We start from the raw sequence: 19,966 nt of genomic DNA on the forward strand, positions 1-19,966 counted from the left end.
CTGTTGAGAAAAAATTTGATCACATTAAATATAGAAAATAGTTATGGAGACAAGATTCAAAAGGCTACAAATTATGTAATCAATAGCCATTTAGTAGGCTATCATATTTTTCCTTTACTATCATAGGCCCAGGTTATAGATATGAATTATTATCCCACAAGGTTTTACTCAAAAGGAATGCCAGGCAAAGTGAATGGGTGATTCACTTAGTTTTGGAAAGAAAATAGTAGTTCTCAAATTAGGAAGAAGAAACATCCAGAGTCTATAAAATGAAGCAAATATGTACAATGAGTTAAGAGAAAAAATGCAAATTTAGCCATTTCCGTATTAAAACAGAAGGTAATTCTTTGTAAAAATTTTTGTTCTTATTAGAAAATTTTAGTTTAGTGAGGAAGTAAAGTTAATGGGTTTCAAAATACTTTGCATTTCTCTTAGACAATTAACAGTTTCTCTGTGATATTTGTGGAAGATATATAGCCTTCTTTATTGGAATTTCACCTAGGCTATCCCCATCTTACTCCTTCATACCCTTCCTCCTCCAGAATAGCCATGCTTAAGTTCAAGTGGATATGTCCACTCAGAATAGTTCTTGAGCCCCAATCAATGTATTAAGTTTTACTCTGGTCACTCAAAAGACACAATTAGTTAAAAACAAAGGCATTTAGTGAAATGATAGAATAAGTAAAGTCACAATACAGCCTCCCTTCCATAAACTTTGGGTCTACACTTCTCATAAATATACCACCAGTAGGGATAGTGGTTATAAATAGGGAGACCTTTCATGAGAAGCATGTTGATGTAGAGAATTTGTGGGGCCAGGACATTTTTGCAAAGGAGCACCTTATGCCTCCATTGCTTTAGGACCACTGATGTCATCTAGCGATACCACTGTACCACACTTACTAGACCAATTTACCTTTGGGTTCAGTGTCTATAGGTAACAATTGATTGTATCTGCTTTTCTCAGATAATAACATGGTGGCAGCCAACTATAACCCCTGTTACCAACTTCTGCACCATTTCTTTAGGGCCACCACTATGTACCTCAACTCTAGATGCTGGAATATAATAACTAGAACCTCTGCCTTTATAAAGTTGGCTGAGAGCTCTTTGGTTATAGACACCTTGCCTGCCTAACAAGAGCCAGTAAAAGTGCTCTGAGCTAAGATAAAACATTATCTTTTGGCCCCCTGTATCTGCCCACAGATCCCCTGGGTTTCAGATAACTAAATTAGGGTTAAACATTTCCAAGATCTTCTTTGGCTTGGCCTCAATTTAATGAATTTGAGCTAGATCAAATTTCTACTTTTATTCCCATGCAGAAATATTCACATATCTCTATCATACCTATTAAAGATAGTAATTATAATATATGTAAGCATTAAACCTTCTTTGTGTGCTGTATTTTAGCCAAAATAAAACTAGTGTCTATGTTAAATTTATAATCTCCTTGAGGGCAGAAACAGTGTAATTTATTTTTATAGGCAGTCAATAAATGTTTATGGAATTATAGTTGCTGAATTATTGAAATATAAAATAATGGTGATTCAATTTATGTACCATTAAAGGAATCAAGCAAGTATTATTAGAGTGTGAATGCATGCTGAAAATGTTTACAAGATGCTAAAAGAGAGCAATTCAAAATAAATGAGATTTCTTGATTTTCTGTTACAAATGAAGTGTTTGAAAATGCCATGTTTGGAACCTTACTAAAACAACATCTAGGTGACTAATAGTATAATTTTCTCTAAAGTTATTCAGACATTCTGATTGAGAGAGAAGTATTAATGCAGAAGTACATCCATCTAGTTCAGATCGTAGAGACAGAAAAAATTGCAGCTAACCAACTCCGACATCAGCTTGAAGATCAAGATACTGAAATTGAAAGACTTAAATCAGAGGTATTTCCCAGCCTGTCAACCAATCCCTTTTTATTGTTTCACTGTTATGCAGTCAACTCATAATTATCAGCCTGAGGATTATCCTGTAGAAATGGTGAAATTCAGGAAATTCAGACCCTCTCTCTGCTCCATAGATGCTGGTGGGCTACAGCTCTCCACAGACTCTTGAGTGGTAACTAGTTTCAATGTTAGTCTAAGCAAATTGTCATCAGTAAGGTAAACATGCTTCAAATTAACAGGACATCTAATACATTTTGAAACCAAATAGAATTGACTTTTGGACTATCTGTTGGGTTTTTTTTGCTTGTTTGTTTTGCCTTTGCTTCCCTCCATCAGTGCAGATAATCAGGAGTTGACTGTAGTTTTTGAATTCTGATTTATTCTTCCAAGAGCATTCTATTTGACTCTATGATTTCAGCCAAAATGAAGATAATCAGGACAGAATCCAATATCACATTAAAGAGATCCCTCTCTCCCAGGATCTAATGAGCCCAATGTACGAGATAGTATTTGGCATTGCTACTGCAACTGCTGCTGAATGATTAAGCAAGAATGATTCTCTCTTCTGCCTTATAGGTAGAAGGCTCTGTCATTTGACATGTGAATTTCTCAGGCTATAGAACCATGGAAAGGGCTGGCATTCTTAGGATGGAGAAGTGCTTTTATGCCTTGCAGAGCTGGGGTGATGTGGCCACGACCCAAGTTCTGCTGTTGTTCCATTTTAATGCTGCCCCAATGGTGACCTAAGAGGCCCACCCTTCTGGGGATTCTGAGTTGTACAAGAAAAGAGAAAAATTCTTCCCTGGCCCTCACTAACATATGGTTTCTCCCTCCCTGGATGTCCACAAGGAAAATTGGGGTTCAAAAATGCACTTATCAGGGTAGCTGAACTGATTCTCTTCATGAATCTCAGAACCTTCTGATTCTCACTTGTAGGCTTCAGTATTATGGCAGAATATTTTTCTGTTCTTTTCTTTCAGACCTTCTGTGAAAACACTGCCTTGCAAATTCTGTTGAGGGGTTTTACTAGCCTTTCTAAGTGTATCATCTCTGCTATGTAGTGCAGTGGTGAAGGCTGATTCCAGCTGTGATGTGTGATAGCTTCTGTTGTGATAAGTTACAGTCTGTGATCACCATGCCATTAGAATTGATGCCATCTTGATTAAGCACCAAAATCCGATATAGTTTAAAAAATAAACAACAAACCTGCATTTTAAAAGACTATATCTGGCACTATAATTTAAAGCAAAATTACTGTTTTCTTTCTTTGGTGCAGTAAGCTTGAACAGATACTCGTCTGACAGGGGGAGAGGATGAGAGTTACATTATGTGATAAACTTGGTGCCAAACATTATTCCCCAGTATTTCCATGTCCCAGTGTGTTTTCAGTATATTGTATTCTAGCAAAAAATTTTAAGTAGACAGCACTGCTTGTGGAATCAATAATCACTAGAATACATTACCAAGTCCCAATTTTCCCATTTATCTACCACATAGTGAAAGCATTTCTACTTAAGTAATCAAAGAAGTTTCTTGACAACAAAGACCTGTGTCATATTTATTATTCAGTAAATAATAAACACCTGCTATGATTAAGACACTGTGCTGAGTACTTGGGATGCCAAGCATGAAAATCAAAAGGGGACTGGCTTCAGAGAACCTGGAGCTGCCATGACCTATCTAATTTGTTTGATCAAATCACCTCATTTTCCCCATTTATAAAATGAGGGGGGTTAGACTATATGGCTTTAGAAATCTTTCTCAGCTCTAGCTCTATGATCCTATGGTAACATCAGTTTTTCCTTTGTATCTCCAGTGTCTAGCACAGTACCTTTTATATATTAGATGCATAATAAACATGAGTTCAAGTTGAATTTAATTAAATTGGCTGTAGGGCCATTTAGTGGCCTATAAGGACTTCTGGTGTCTAAATTGATGTTTATTAGTAGGCCCACATGAGTCCCAAATGTAACTGACATGGAGCTGGATATTAATATATTTTGTTTTAAAGCTTAACTGAGAGAGCCTAATGGGGTGTTTTTATAACACTCCATTTCTCGGGGATATACAAGACAGAACTAAGTTTGAGATTTTCAGGGCTCCTCAGGCCATAGAATCAATGTCCAGGCAGAGACTAAAATTCCTTTAGTGGATTGGGAATGTTGCAAAGGTAGTTGCATACATCTACAGCCTCATAGAAGAATCAGCCTTCTCACTTCTAGTCAAATGATGCCTATCTGGCCAGTAAACTCTTACTCTTGAATGGAGAAGTTCTGAAGAATTAGAAGCCATACATAACAGAGCTAGATATGATTTAAGAACCATGATTCAAGTACTGTTGCATTAGAGATGCTCAGAGAGCATTTTCATTAGAAAGAGTGTTGGTGTTTTGCTGAGTCTTTGAAGAAGAGAGGTAGGTCTTTGCTCAATTATTAATGGTCACATCTGTGATCTTTTTTGTGCCCCTGAACATACCCACTTCTACTTCCTTTAATCCTGTCCATGGTGCAATCCAGGTCCAAGTGACACACTTTTAGATTAAATCTAGTTCCCTGAATGTCTGAGTGGTGTTATCCTTTTATGTATAAGGAGAGATACTCCAGGGTTTATGAGATAGAAGGAAATCTTCTAAGATGTTGGTTTTGTTTGATTCTTAGATTGTTGCTCTTAATAAAACCAAGGAACGAATGCGACCATACCAGGGCAACCAGGAAGATGAAGATCCAGATATCAAAAAGATTAAAAAGGTAAGTGCTTTGAAGTTTGAAGCCTGAAAGAGGCCATCAGACCAATCCCCTTATTTTATAGAAGTGGGTCCAGAGAGGTCAAGTGACATACAGGTAGCAAGTTCAGAGCTGGTGTCCTGAGGCAACAGAGTTAACTGTCTTTCCACTGCACCTTAGTAAGCTTCCTCTTACTTTTCTGCAAACAGAGGATAACTAGTATGTTCCCATGAGTAAATGTCAGATTTACCCTTTAGATAACTTAAGATAGTGCTTCCTCTGTGGAGACACTCCAACTTGGTAATTATCTGCCAGCTTCCAGTAATTCCCTCTCTTGAGATACTCAGGGAATGATGCCAAACCCTATAATGAAAGAGTAACCCTGTTGGGGTAACTAAAATAATATTAGGTTCTAAAATCCTAGAATATTAGAGCAGGAAAAGATCTTAAAATCATCTAGCAGCCCCAAGCCTTATTTTACCCATGAGGAAACTGAGCCCTAGAGAGATTAAGTGATTCACTCAAAGTCACACAGTTAGTGAGTGGTAGAGACAAGACAAGAACAAAGATGTCCTAATTTCAAGTCTAAAACACTTTCTGTTGCATAATATTATTTTCCAGAGTCTGTTGACTTTATTTATCCTTCCCAGTGTCTTCACTGCATTGTGAAGTTATTTAAAGAACATCTGTTTATTCTTTAAGAATACTTAGTATAGGTTTTCTTCCACGAGATAAGATTGGGGATGTAGACTCTAAAAGATCACTCTATTGCAAATATTAATAATATGGAAATGGGTCTTGATGAATGACACATGAATAACCCAGTGAAATAGCTTGTTGGCTATGGGAGAGGTGTAGCAAGAGGGGAGGGAAATTAACATGAATCATGTAACCATGGAAAAATATTCAATATTAATTAAATAAATAAATAAACCTAATTTAAAAAATATTCCATCACTATCATATACTATAATTTTTTCAGCCATTACCCAATTGAGGGACATCCCTTTAGTTTCCAATTCTTTGCCACCACAAAAAGAGTAGCTATAAATATTTTTGTACAAATAGGTCCTTTCCCATCTTTTAGAAAATCTCTATGGGATATAGACCTAGAAGTGGTATTACTAGATCAAAAGGTATGCATTGTTTTATAAACCATTGGCATAATTCAAAATTGCCCTCCAGAATGGTTGGATCAATTCACAACTCCACCAGCAATGCATTAATGTCCCAACTTTGCCACATCCCCTCCAACATTCATTACTTTGCTTTCTTTTTTTAATATATTTTAATTTATTTATTTTACCCCTTACTTTCTTTTTTTTTCCTTTTAAACATTATTTTATTTGGTCATTTTCAAACATTATTCATTGGAAACAAAGATCATTTTCTTCCCCCCCCAAAACCCCTCCCATAGCTGACACGGGATTCCACTGGGTATCACATGTCCTTGATTCGAACCCATTTCCATGTTGTTGGTATTTGCATTAGGGTGTTCATTTAGAGTCTCTCCTCAGTCATATCCCCTCAACCCCTGTAGTCAAGCAGTTGCTTTTCCTCAGTGTTTTTATTCCCACAGTTTGTCCTTTGCTTGTGGATAGTGTTTTTTCCTCCTAGATCCCTGCAGATTGTTCAGGGTCATTGCATTGACAGTAATGGAGAAATCCATTATGTTTGATTGTACCACAATGTATGGGTCTCTGTGTACAATGTTTTCCTGGTTCTGCTCCTTTCACTCTGCATCACTTCCTGGAAGTTGTTCCAGTCTCCATGGAATTCCTCCACTTTATTATTCCTTTTAGCACAATAGTATTCCATCACCAACATATGCCACAATTTGTTCAGCCATTCCCTAATTGAAGGGCATCCCCTCATTTTCCAATTTTTGGCCACCACAAAGAGCACAGCTATGAATATTCTTGTACAAGTATTTTTCCTTATTATCTCTTTGGGGTACAGCCTTTGCTTTCATGTTAGCCAATCTGCTACATGTGAGGTAGTGTTGTTTTGATTTGCATCTCTCTGATTATAAGAGATTTAGAACACTTTTTCATGTGCTTATTAATAGTTTTGATTTCTTCATCCGAAAATTGCCTATTCATGTCCTTTGCCCATTCATCAATTGGGGAATGGCTTGATTTTTTTTGTACAATTGATTTAACTCTTTATAAATTTGAGTAATTAGACCTTTTGTCAGAGGTTTTTTGTTATGAAGATTTTTTACCAATTTGTTACTTCCCTTCTAATTTTCATTGCATTGGCTTTGTTTGTACAAAACCTTTTTAATTTAATGTAATCAAAATTATTTACTTTAAATTTTATAATTTTTTCTAACTCTTGCTTGATCTTGAAATCTTTCCTTCCCCAAAGATCTGACATGTATACTATTCTGTGTTCATTTAACTTACTTATAATTTCATTCTTTATATTCGAGTCATTCACCCATTCTGAGTTTATCTTGGTGTAGGGTGTGAAATGTTGATCCAAACCCAATCTCTCCCATACTGTCTTCCAATTTTCCCAGCAGTTTTTTTTTTATCAAATAGTGGATTTTTGTCCCCAAAGCTGGGATCTTTGGGCTTATCATAGATTGTTTTGCTGAGGTTACTTATCCCAAGTCTATAACACTGATCCTCCTTTCTGTCTCTTAGCCAGTACCATATTGTTTTGATGACCTCTGCTTTATCAGGATAGTCTAAAGAATGATTATCAAAAAGAAATTTCTAAGACAGTTGATTATCAATTTTTTTCTTTGTTTTTTGCTTCTTTGCTTTGTTTAGTCATACTGGCCTACATGGCTTTTCCTCACATATGATGTGCCAACTACCATCTGTGCCCTTTCACTGGCTGTCCCTTGTGTTTGAAGTGCTCTTTTTCTTTACCTCTACTAATAGGAATCTTTCGTTTCTTTCAAAGATGAACTCAACTTCAATCTTCTACACAAAGTCCTGGTCTTTGTTTCATATTAGTCTTTGTGTCCCCAGCACTTAATGTTATGCCTTGCTCAAAGCAGGCACTCAGTTTTTAAAAATTAATTAATTAATATACTAAAGATACATCTTATAAACTCAGCTTAATTTTAAAATAGAATTTATTCCAAAGTTTGCCTTTAAGTTATTTTTCAATATTTAAAATGCATTTTACCATAGGAAAAATGTTATGAAAGATAGTTCATTTCCCAGGCTAGCCCCCCCCCCCCAAGCCCAAAAAAGCTCAGGTGTATTTGAAGTATAATAATATATGAAATTTACCATAAAGAATGAAATACATTATATTTTAACAAATAGGAAAACCTCTTACTGATTTGAATTCTCTTGAATTTAGCAATCTAGCTTCTTCAAAAATCAAGATCAATGTTAGTACTAAAAATCAAGAATAATAATGAAAAATTTTTATTACTGAAACAACTTAATTTAAATATCTAAACAATAATTGAAAATTTAAAAATGGAAATGGATAACAGAAAAAAACATTGATACCAAAACAATAGCAGATATTTAAGCAATGTTCATATTAATTGCGATAACATGGAGACCAAAAGACTACAGAGAGTACCTTATTCAGGAAGCATCTACCTGTCAAATAGAAAGTGATGGCTGCCAAAGGCAACACCAGATCAGAATATAAACTTGCTTGTAAAATCTAAGAAGGATGATGGCTAGTTATAAGCAGTATTATCTCCTATAACAGAAATAAATAGGGAAGGTAAAACCAATTTAAAGAAAATTTGCAAGATAGTCAATTAACTAAAATTATCCAAGAATGAAAATAGAAGGAAGATTATTATATAAAGAAGAAAAATGGAAAATATTTGCAAAAAATTATTTTTGCAACTGTTTTCTCTAAGGACCATGGAACCAACACACCATTGCAGCCATGAGGGGGCTTCTTTAGGAGGAAGAAATGTCACTAAAGAGAATGAAGACAGCGAAAACTGCCCTCTTAGGCCAAGTACATAGAGAGGAGATCTATACCAGAGGCAACACAGTTGTAAGGACATTAAAGAAACACTGTACAAAGTGTCTTAAAGAGGAGACAATACCAAATATGTGTGTGAGAGGAGAATATTAAGAAAGGTAACTGAAATAATTTTCTCTCCATACACAAATCACAGACATTCTCAATGAGGGTATTAGGAGGCAGCAAGCAGTTTTTCACAAGTAATATTCAGCAGTGGAACAAATCTTTACCATTTTTCAGTTAAGTAAGGATGCATAATGTACAATTCCATTGTACTTATCTGTTATGATTATGAAACAGCTCCTGATTTGGTAGAACAGAATGTTGTCTTATATAACCTTCCTAACAAGGTATTTCCCACACATACATAAAAATTATTCCAGATTTCTGTAAGGAACTCCATTCAGCAACCTTTTGACTATAAGTATCAAGTGAAGCATAAAATAGGGAAGATGTGTATTTGCCAAATATATTTTTACTGCTCTGATGGAGGAGATTCAGAGCAGAGTACAGATGGAAGAAAGATTTTCTGTGTTTGAGGAAGGTCTCTTGATATTGTTTGCCAGATGATTTCATCAAATCTCAAAACATTGCAGAGCCTTCTGAAAGAGATTTGTAATGATTCAGAGGAGTTTGGTCCATCATAGTCTCACAGATTTAGGCCTGGAAGGAAAAGGCCATTTTTAGTCTAATCTCTGAGTTTTACATGTGAGGAAATTGAGGACCAAAGAAGTTAAATGACTTGGCCAGTGTCACACAGGTAGTAAATGATAGAGTCAGGATTTGAGCCCAGATCTTCGGATTTCAAAACAATTAAGTACTCTTTCCATTCAACCATACTGCGGATGAAGAATATTTCTTGCCCAGATTTCAACAGGTATTTGGATGGACACCCTATAGATCTTTTCTATCAGTATATATATCTAGAACATACAGCAGTATCCATCAATAGCAAGTCTAAAATTGAATAGGAGAGATGGCTGAATTCGTTTTGAGAAGTTATAAAACTTTTTTACTCACCTTAAAATTCTCTTGAGAGCAAGGACTCTTAAAAAAATACTAGCGCTCTACTTCATGGCAGTGAGATATGGGATACAATTGTGTTCAAAGACTACAAATCAGTATCGTACTGAAGAAAATGGAGAGGTAGTATGGCTCATACATATGAGCAGATTACAACCATCGCAATGCTCTGAAGAACAGGAATAAAAGACATCATCAAGAAATAAAAGATAGGAAAAGAAGATAGGCTGGTCAGGCAACAAAAACAAGAGATCACAGGTGAACAGCTACAGTGAAATGTTAGCAAAAAATTGGGAAGGCATCCATTCTACAGTAGATTTACTCTGTGAGTTTATGGGAATTTGTGGGAATAAATGTTTAAGAGTCAAAAGATGAATAAATATGGATGGGTGGCAGTCTGCATTGAGGGAGAACTCCAGAATTATTAACATTAGAAATTTGAGTATTTGAGAAAAAGCCTAACCACCATGTGCACCAATATTTCTGTGGGAAAATAAATCAAGTTGCACCTGAAATATATTGCCATCTGTTTTATTCTCTCCTTTCCCTCAACTTAAATTGTAGACTGCTTCTCCCCAGCTTTTCCTACTAGCAGGGAGTCATAGAGCAGAGCTGGTGGCTCACAATTGTGTACAGGAACAAGGATTTCAGCATGGAAAGAGTTGGAGGCAGGAAGAAGTACTTCAGAAGATAAGGGTTCGAGCAAGTGTTAGTAGTACTTTTGTCAATAGAAAACCAACAGGGATGTTTTCCATTTCCAGACCTGATTTCAAATTGTGCCTCAGACACTTTATAGCTCTATGACCTTGAGTAAGTCACATAATCACCCTTAGCCTTAGTTGCTTGATGTATCAAATGGGGATAATAATAGTACCAACCTTCCCGAATTGCTGTGAGGATCAAATGAGATAGTACAAGTCCAAGACTTTGGAACTACAAAGCACTTTATAAATGCCAGCTATTATTAAAATTTAAATCCTTAAAATTTTTTGCCTTTTAATTTTCTGAGTTCACTATTTATTCAGTAGAAGTAAGACTTTCTCATCTCAGTTTTTACTTTAAAAATGTTTTTAATTAAATAAAAATATTTTTAAATTGGCTTTGCTAACCATTCAGTCCCAAATCCAATTTTTCTCTGTAGTTGAATAGTTCTGACTTAGTATGAAGATAAGTTACAGATGAGTCAGTGTCTCCTCAAGAATTTTAAAACAGGGGACAGCTAGGTACCTCAGTAGATTGAGAGCCAGGCCTACAGATGAGAGGTCCTGGGTACAAATCTGGCCTCAGACACTTCCTAGCTGTGTGACCCTGGACAAATCACTTAACCCCCATTGTCTAGCCCTTACCACTCTTCTGCCTCAGAACCAATACACAATAATGATTCTAAGATGGAAGGTAAGGGTTAAAAAGAAAAGAGTTTAAAAAATATACATATATACAAACAAATGTGAATTAAAATGAAAATTTGAAAGTGATAGTTACAAGAATTCCCCATAGATTTGTGCATATTTTATGCAAAATTTTTCAATTTAATGCTTTTTATTCTTTAAAATTGCAATTGATATTTTTTGAGAGATGATGATTTCATTGCACGTGTGAAAATTAATAGTATAAATAGTGCCAAAACTTTCAGGCAAGTGAAAGTATTGTGACAAAGTTGAAGAGGGAGTTAGTTTAAAAAAGAGAATATAATCTATGTGGAAAAAAGAGAAAAAAATAGAAAATGTGAGAATGTGTTGAATCAACAGTGATGCTAAAAAAATGATTTGATAGTGGTGAGATGTTTTCATTCAAATCTGTATTTTCAACCTAACATTGTTGCCAAAATTGTTACTTAGATACACTATAGATCTGATGACAACGTTTGTTAGAACTAGAAATGGAACTTGGGAGATCATCTTTCATTCATTCATTCAGTCCTTACAGAAAGGGAAATTTGGCCCAGAGAGGTGAAATATCTTGCCCAAGAGCTCCTAGTGACAGGTAAAGCCAGGTCTAGTTAGAATCCAGAACTCCTTCCCATATATGACATTGCTTGGTGAATTGAGTTTAGTGTTAAACCATCACTGTAGTCATATGGTATTTTTTCCAAAACTGACTTGCTGTGAGGGGATTCTTTCTTCATTGATGACTGAAGATTATATTCAAGGACTCATATATGTGACCTGGATGGTGGTATAGTCTCCTATGTAGCTTACCAGTAAAGGTTTTTATACTTTCTTCTTAAAATTTTAATAGATGGAAAACAAGAATGGCTCAAAGAAGATTTTAAAATGAAAGTAGTCATCAAAACAATCGATGTACTAACAATAACTGACATTTACATTGCAGATATCTAAAATCCTTTCTTTATCTTGTCTTAATAACAGCTGGGTGAAGCAAAGATGAGAGGCTTATTTCCCGGGTTTTACACATGAGGAAACTGAGACTGAGAGAGTCACACAACCAATGTCTAAAGCAGAATGCAAATCAATTTCTCCCTAACTGGAAGTCCAGTGCTTTTCCTAAGCTACTACATCACTCTGCCTCTAGGACATTTTAATTGTAGAGAGATATTTGGAATCTTATCATCATGGAATTTTATAAAAATATATAACTCTTAGACTCTAAATGAACACTCTAATGCAAATATTATCAACATAGCAATGGGTTCAAATCAAGAAAACATGTAATGCCCAGTGGATTTACGTGTTGGCTATGGGGGGTGGGGGTGGGGGAGAAAAAGAAAATGATCTATGTCTTTAATGAATAATGCTTGGAAATGATCAAATAAAATATTAAATATATATATATATATAACTCTTGCCTTCTGACTTGGAATCAGTACTCTGGGGTGCAACTGGGTAGCTCAGTGGATTGAGAGCCAGGCCTAGAGTTCAAATCTGGCCTCAGACACTTCTCAGCTGTGTGACCCTGGGCAAGTCACTTAACCCCCATTGCCTAGCCATTACCACTCTTCTGCCTTGGAACCAATATACAGTATTGATTCTGAGATGGAAGGTAAGAGTTAAAAAAAATAATAAATATCAAAGATTCATTATTTGTAAATTTTAATTTTGAAAAAAAAATGAAGTTTGCTTATTTGTAAAATGAACTGGAAAAGGAAATGGCAAACCACTCCAGTATCTTTCCCAAGAAAATCCCAAGTGGGGTCAAGAAGAGTTGGATGTGACTGAAACAACTTAGCAATAAACTCTGCTTTTCACTCTAAAATCCTGTACAAAAAGCCCTCAACTTTTAGATTGGTGTTTTGTTCACTAAATCACAGTGTAACTAGTTAGTTTTTATTACATATTCTTTGATCATCACCTATCTTACTTATATGTGGTTTGGGGGATTTTTGTTGTGTTCTCTCTCTTTCTATGTCTGCCTATCTGTGTCTGTGTTTTTCTGTCTCTCCCTGTCTAGAATTGTGATTTCATTAATAGGCAGAACTCTTAGTGTGGAACTCTTGCTACAAATGCAGACTTGCAATGCATCTAATTTATAATCTTTATACAATTGTCCCTGGCACTGAGAGATTAAGTGACTTGCCTATAGTCACTTATATGGCAGATATGAGACCTAAAGCCATCTCTCATACTTGGGATAGCTAGATGGCACAGTGCTAGGCCTGGATTCAGGAAGACTCATCTCCCTAAGTTCAAATCTGACCTCAGACACTTAATAGCTATGTGACCCTGGACAAGTCACTTAACCTGTTAGCTTCAGTTTTCTCATCTGGAAAATGATCTGGGGAGGGAAATGGCAAACCACTCCAGCATCTTTGCCAAGAAAACCTCAAACGGGGTAACAAACAATCAGACATGACTGAAATGATTGAAAAACCCAAAGTCTCTTATCTAACAAACTTCTCAGCATTTACCCATATGTAGGTGTGACATATAAACATGAATTAATCTCCAGTGACTTATTCCTGCTGTTAAATTGTTCAAAAATGAATGATCATCCAGTGTCTCAGAGAGGATAAGGATGGCTGACCAACATAATTTTCATATTTTTGCACTCATAACAAATTATTGCTTTGCTTAATCAGTCAAAATGTTGTTAACTCTGATTCCTCTTTGGTTGCTCTCTTTAGGTTCAGAGCTTCATGCGAGGATGGTTATGTAGAAGGAAATGGAAAACCATTGTTCAAGATTACATTTGTTCTCCCCATGCTGAAAGTATGAGAAAGAGAAACCAGATTGTTTTCAACATGGTTGAGGCTGAGTCAGAGTATGTACATCAGTTGTACGTTCTTGTTAATTGTTTCCTTCGCCCTTTAAGAATGGCTGCCAGCTCCAAGAAACCTCCAATTACCCATGATGATGTCAGCAGCATTTTCCTCAATAGGTAAGGCTTGAGATTATTTAGCTCTCTTAATGATGTGAATGCTAAAAACACCAGGAACTACCAGCCCAATAGACTATTTTTAAAGCTCCTTTTTCCCCCCCGCAGAAGATTAGATTCTCAAGTCCCTGTGGCCTGTTGATTTCTTTAAACTGTTCAAAGTGAATCCCATCATCATTGCCCAGTCACCTTCTTTCATCACTGTCACACATGGCTTCTGGTCGATTTTAATCATCTTCATAGTTTGACATCCAGTTTGTTGCTTTTATTCTTGGAGGACTCTGATCATCCTTGATCCAAGAAAGGTGGAATTTTTTTCTTATGTTATATACAGAAGATCATCCCATATATACACACACATACACATCCATGCAAATAGCATACACACATACACCCATAAACATACATACACACCCATAGATTGGCTCATGCCTTTTGCAGGGCCTAATGTTATTAACCATTAACAACTGGTTCATTTGATTTAAAAAAGGAAAGAAGAAAACCAAATTACCAGTGTGAAAAATGAAAAAGGAGAATTTACCACCAATGAAGAGGAAATTAAAGCAGTTAAATCTGTTGATCTAATTGAAATGAATGAGTCTTTGGGATTTCTCCAGATTTCATATCAAAGCCTCCATTTGAGTATGTGCAATAAAGAAAATCACTGGCGATCACAATAATCTATTAGCATCTATTGGTTTCCATGCCCTGTGTTAGGCACTGGGGAGAAATTTAGACAAGACTTGGTGTCTATCTTCATGGTGTTGACAATCAAGAATAATACTTACCTTTTTCTCCCTGGAACTTTTAAATGTTAGATTTCAATCCTAGTACCCTGGAAGCTCACACTAATAGATATTTCTTTGCTTTACTTCCCACCCTACCCCCACCCCACGCCTGTCCTGAAATCCAAATTCCTCATACCAGTAATGTACAGAAGAGAGACAGAGTACACATGCTGCAGAGACAAAGAGGTGGCATTAAGGTAGACAAGATGAAGGATGCCAAGAATCCTTTACAAACTACTCATGTCTAGGAAGGTACAATTTGGAAAGCATTGATTGAAATAATGGACCAAGGCTATAGGCTGGGACTCCCCACTGCTTATGCCATCAAAACCGTTGCTTCTGTAGCTGTCTCCAGGGATTCCTTTAAATGGAATTGCCTTATTTCAAATTTGAAAGGCTGAGCTTAGTACATTGTTTAAATTCACAGTCTAGACAAGGTGCTCCTACATCAGAAAGGTATTGCTGAGGGCAATTTGTGGGTGAAGTCATGCCTCACTCTAGTTTTTCCCCAGAATCTGAGCTCTCAGTGGAGGTCTGAAGAGATACTTCCACGCTCAGAGTTTGTGTGAGCTTGCTGTCACTTTTAAAACAAGTCTTTCTTCATTGTCTTTGAAATGGAAGTCTTAGGCATGCCATTTGTTTGGAGTTTCTAGACAATATTTTCTCACTTTTAAAATTATTTTTATCCTGATACTTATGTATCACAGCATGAAAGTAGATACAGAATATAGATGTGTAGATATACTTATGTATCTGTCTTAGAATTGATACTGAGTATTAGCTACAAAGCAAGGGAATGTTAAGGGCTAAGCAAAGGAATTAAGTGATTTGCCCAGAGTCCCACAGCTAGGCAGTATCTGAGGTTACATTTGAACCCAAGTCCTCCTGACTCTATCCACTGAGTCACCTAGCTACCTCTGGACTTCATCTTGTTATAACAGATTTTGTTATAACCCAGATCTCAATATAATAAAAAAAAATTGAAGTTCTAGCTCTATCTGCCACATAAGTAGTAGTACCAGCTATGTTTTGATAAATCAACTCTCTGGGGGAAAGTGTACCCATGACATACTTTTAATTTGAATAATCTGTTATTAACATTTTCTCTATCACTTTAGTCTAGACAATCACCAAAACAACAAATCAAGCACTGATTTGTACTATTGGTTAATTTCTGAGTTGTAAATGCTCATGCTGAAATTTTAATCACACTTTCAAGAGCCAATGCAGTTTGGTTCCAGTATACCCCTCAATAGTTCCATTTAATAGCAATGTATTTAGATGGATTCTCAGAGTTTGTTATAATGGGATTTTCAACCATTAAAAAAACCCAAACATTACCCTCTGTCTTAAAATCAATACTGGGTATTGGTTCCAAGGCAGAAAGATAGTAAGGACTAGGTTATGGAAATTAGGTGACCTGCCCAAGGTCACATAGATAGGAAGTATCTGGGGTCATATTTGAATCCAGGACCTCCCATCTCTAGGCCTAGCTCTCAATCTACTGAGTGGATTGCTACCTAGCTGCCCCCGGTTTGAGCTATTACAAATCAAGCCACTCACTGAGAAAGATGGATCCCAGTTTTCAAAAGGATTTATATTTTTCACTTTCCAGTTTGCATTCTTGTGTAGTTTACTTTTAAAATTCAACTTCATTCACCAAAGAGTACTCTTGTAGAATTCTAATGAGGGGAAAGTGGGGAGCTAAACTTAGCTAATGAAAGAACACAAATTTGTTCTTGATCTTTATTTTGTTGTCTTTCTATGGGTAATATATCCCTGAAAGGACACATTTTTTTATGTTTCTGAGCTACTCAGTTTGGGGTATTGTTCCTCCAACTTCTCTATTCTGGATTTTCTTTTTCCTCATAGGCATAACTTATTTCTACTTCAGTGGGAGACTTATTTCTGATTATGGATGTAGTCTCAGTTCTTAAGAAAGAAAGAAGACAATGCTTTAAAATTTTTTTCTAGTCTTTAATTGCGGTATTCTGACAATAAAAAAAAAATTGTTCTCATATATCCCAATAAGAAAAGAGGATATAAAACAGCAGTCCAAAGCTTTAAAAGCTTGCCTGAGCACTTCCTCCCATCACCCAATTTTAGAAGCCCAGCTCAGCATTTTCCTCTGTGTTTTTGAGAGAACCATTTTTTTAAATGAAATCTCTTCTGAACCATACCACTTTTGGGGTCTCTGGTTGAGAGCAGTAGAGCCGTCTCAGGGCATGCCAAATTAGAAGTTCTAAGCTGCCAGTGGAATAATTTAAAAATAAACTTTCTATAGGGACTAGGCCAACTTGCAAATCACAGATTCTATCCCCTCCATTTTTTTTTTAACAGTGAAACCATCATGTTCCTCCATGAAATATTTCATCAAGGACTAAAGGCAAGGATTGCTAATTGGCCTACTTTAATTTTAGGTAAGTGCTTGCTTTGTGATCAAGATTATTGCATTAGTAAGATTTTTTTTTTAAGTACATTTCTGTTCCTCAGCTACTCTATAGTACTCCATTGTTTCATTGTGGTATAGAGTTGACTGTCTTCTCAGGGACTGTGTCAATAAAACTGAATGAAGTTTTGTCAGGTTCTGCCAAGATAGAGAGGCTGTGGTACACTGCAGATTGTATATCTCATGTCTGAGGATCAACCCAACCCAATTTAAAAGGCTTCCCACTGAAGGGTGCCTACCAGCTTATTATTTCTTTTGGTCTCAACGGTTCATAGGATCATGGATTGTGGAGTTAGAGGAGGTTGCTTAGACATACATGAATTAATTAGGAGGGCCAGAATGCATGAAAATTATCTAGTAAGTGGGCCAAGGGGACAAGGAACTAGGGAGAGTACCTGCACTGCCAAAATTACTGCAACTATTAAAGGTATCTTCTACAATGACACCTCTGTTTTTCCCTTCAATTTATCAGACCTTTATTTAATTAGTATAGATTGAGCAGTACCTACTGCAAGACACTATAATAGGTAGTAGGGATGTAAAGATAGAACCCAGGTTCTACCTTGAAGGAATTTACAATTTAACGGGAGGGAGGGAGGGAGCAAAAGGGCAAGTGTGTAAGTAACTGATATAGGGGAGAATGAGGTTAGTCAACCAATAAAAATGTATTCAGTGCCTGTGTAGGGAGAGATTATTTTCCTTTGAGAGAGTTAGGAGAGACTTTGTGGATGAGACATTTTGTGGATGAAATATAAATGGGAATAATCCAAATTGGGCCTTGGAGGAAGGATCCTAAGAACATAGAGCAGAAAAAAGACATTAGAAGTCACCTAATCCCCTCACTTTACACATGGGAATATTGAGAACTAAAGGGGTGGCATGACTTCTTCAGGGTCACACAGGAAATGAGTAAGTGGCAGAGAAAAGTTTTGAATCCAGTTCTTCTGACTCCTGACCCAAAGCTCTTTCTATTATACCTCCCCCAGGGAAGGACTTTAACAAATGAAATGGCTGTTTGAAGTAGGAGTAATATAGTGAGAACAAAACTAGAAAGAAAGGAAAGAGCTAGCAAGAATGGAAGAATGGAGTGTAATCCAGTTTGGAGCAGGTGGAGGTATATTGTGGAGAGTAATATCAAGTCAACAAACGTGTTAAGCTCTTACTATAAGCCAGGCACCATGCTACATGCTGGGAGCACAAATACAAGCAGCAGGAAAGACTGCCCCTCCCCGCAAGGAGCTTACATTCAAATGGGGAAAGATAACCCATGGAAGAAAGCTAAAAACTGGAGAAAATACAGAATCAAGAAAATCAAGAATCTTGGAGACATGGGTGGCTTAGCCAGTTTCTACTTTCCCAGCAAATTCCCAATTTAAGGAATTGAATAGAGAGATAATTTGATCATAATACATATTAGGAAGATTCCTCAGGCAGGAGAAGAGGGGATAGATATTAAATTAATTTCAAGAGTTTAAACTTTATGATTTCATTGATACATGTCCTCTATCACCACAGCTGCTCACAACTTCTAATTAGTTCTCTCCCACACAGAAAAGTGAAAGATAATCTGTGCATGATATGAGGCTGGCTAGGTGACATAATAGATACAGTGCTGGGCTTGAAGTCAAGAAGACCTGAGTTCAAATGTGGCCACAAACATTTACTATCTGTGTGACCCTGAGCAAATCACTTAACCCTCTTTGCCTCAGTTTCCTCATCTGAAAAAAGGATTGAACAAGGAAATATCCCAAGAAAACCCCAAATGGGATTACACAGAATTGGACATGACTGAAAGAACTCAACAACAACAGGTCAGGAGTTTGAGAAAACTGAGTTTGTTAATCAATGTGCATTCAAGCTGCAGAGAATGTGCTTAGAATTTAGTGGGAGAAGAGATTAGGAGACTGTTACATTCTGTATCTTACTATTGTCCCCCCAATCACGTGACAATACTAGGAAGTGGAGAATAGTGATGTGAAAATATTAATCAGAGTTAGCCTTCTATCACTCATATGAATCAGTTATTTGGAAGGCTTCCAATGATCTCTTCAAAATATATCCGGGGGACACAAAACACCCAAGAATGCCAAGTGCCCTTAGCAAGAAGCCTAAGAAGTCCATAGAACTGCTCTCCACTCATATAGCTTTTAAGAGTTGCCTCCATATTGCAATGAGGTTTGAATTTGCTTTGAATAGAGGAGGATTTTTTTTTATTTGAATTGATTTGAATAGAGGAGGAATTTTAAAATGCTTTGAGTAGAGGAGATCATTGATTTATTTTGAACCTGCTTCTTCTACTATATTATAAAGCTTTTTAGGGAATAGTCTGGGCCTATCTTTAATTTGTCCTCCAGAACTGCCAGATCTTTTGCATGTGCTCTATGGAGCACTGGATACATACATTTGTTCATCATCACAGTCTATGGATAAAATATTGTGTGTTCCACTTTATGACAATGATAATTAAATTTCTTTGTTGGAATTGGGGAGCACCTCTGCTAGAAGGCTGAGCTTTAAGGGCAGACAAGGAGAATATAGTGGAAAGAGTATTTGATTTGTATTCAGAAAACTCAAGTTTAAATGTCAGTTCTCTTACCAAGTACTTGTATGGCCTTGGATAAGTCACTTCTTTGCTCCAGGCCTCAGTTTCTTCATCTATAAAATTTGAAAAGGTTGCTTTAAGTGATTTAAAAGAGAGTTTCTAACTCAAACTCCTAGTCTAAGCATATTTCCTTAATATGAAGCCTCCACATGAGAGATTCTTCACCTGCAATCTATGAATGTTCATTT

At 36.4% G+C, this 19,966-nt stretch overlaps 1 protein-coding gene across 4 annotated transcripts in view; it reads left to right on the forward strand.

Moving 5' to 3' along the window:
* The window catches only part of RASGRF2 (Ras protein specific guanine nucleotide releasing factor 2), a 336,767-nt gene that overhangs the window by 100,573 nt on the left and 216,228 nt on the right, over nucleotides 1-19,966 (forward strand). For all 4 annotated transcript variants that reach the window (XM_007487377.2, XM_001363496.3, XM_001363426.4 and 1 more), the window contains exons 3-6: nucleotides 1,754-1,901; nucleotides 4,559-4,648; nucleotides 13,689-13,942; nucleotides 17,068-17,147. In XM_007487377.2, the coding sequence (XP_007487439.1) occupies nucleotides 1,754-1,901; nucleotides 4,559-4,648; nucleotides 13,689-13,942; nucleotides 17,068-17,147 (572 nt within the window). The remainder of the gene's footprint in view (nucleotides 1-1,753; nucleotides 1,902-4,558; nucleotides 4,649-13,688; nucleotides 13,943-17,067; nucleotides 17,148-19,966) is intronic.

This window comes from Monodelphis domestica, chromosome 3 (genome assembly GCF_027887165.1).
Source record: "Monodelphis domestica isolate mMonDom1 chromosome 3, mMonDom1.pri, whole genome shotgun sequence".
NCBI lineage: Eukaryota > Metazoa > Chordata > Mammalia > Didelphimorphia > Didelphidae > Monodelphis > Monodelphis domestica.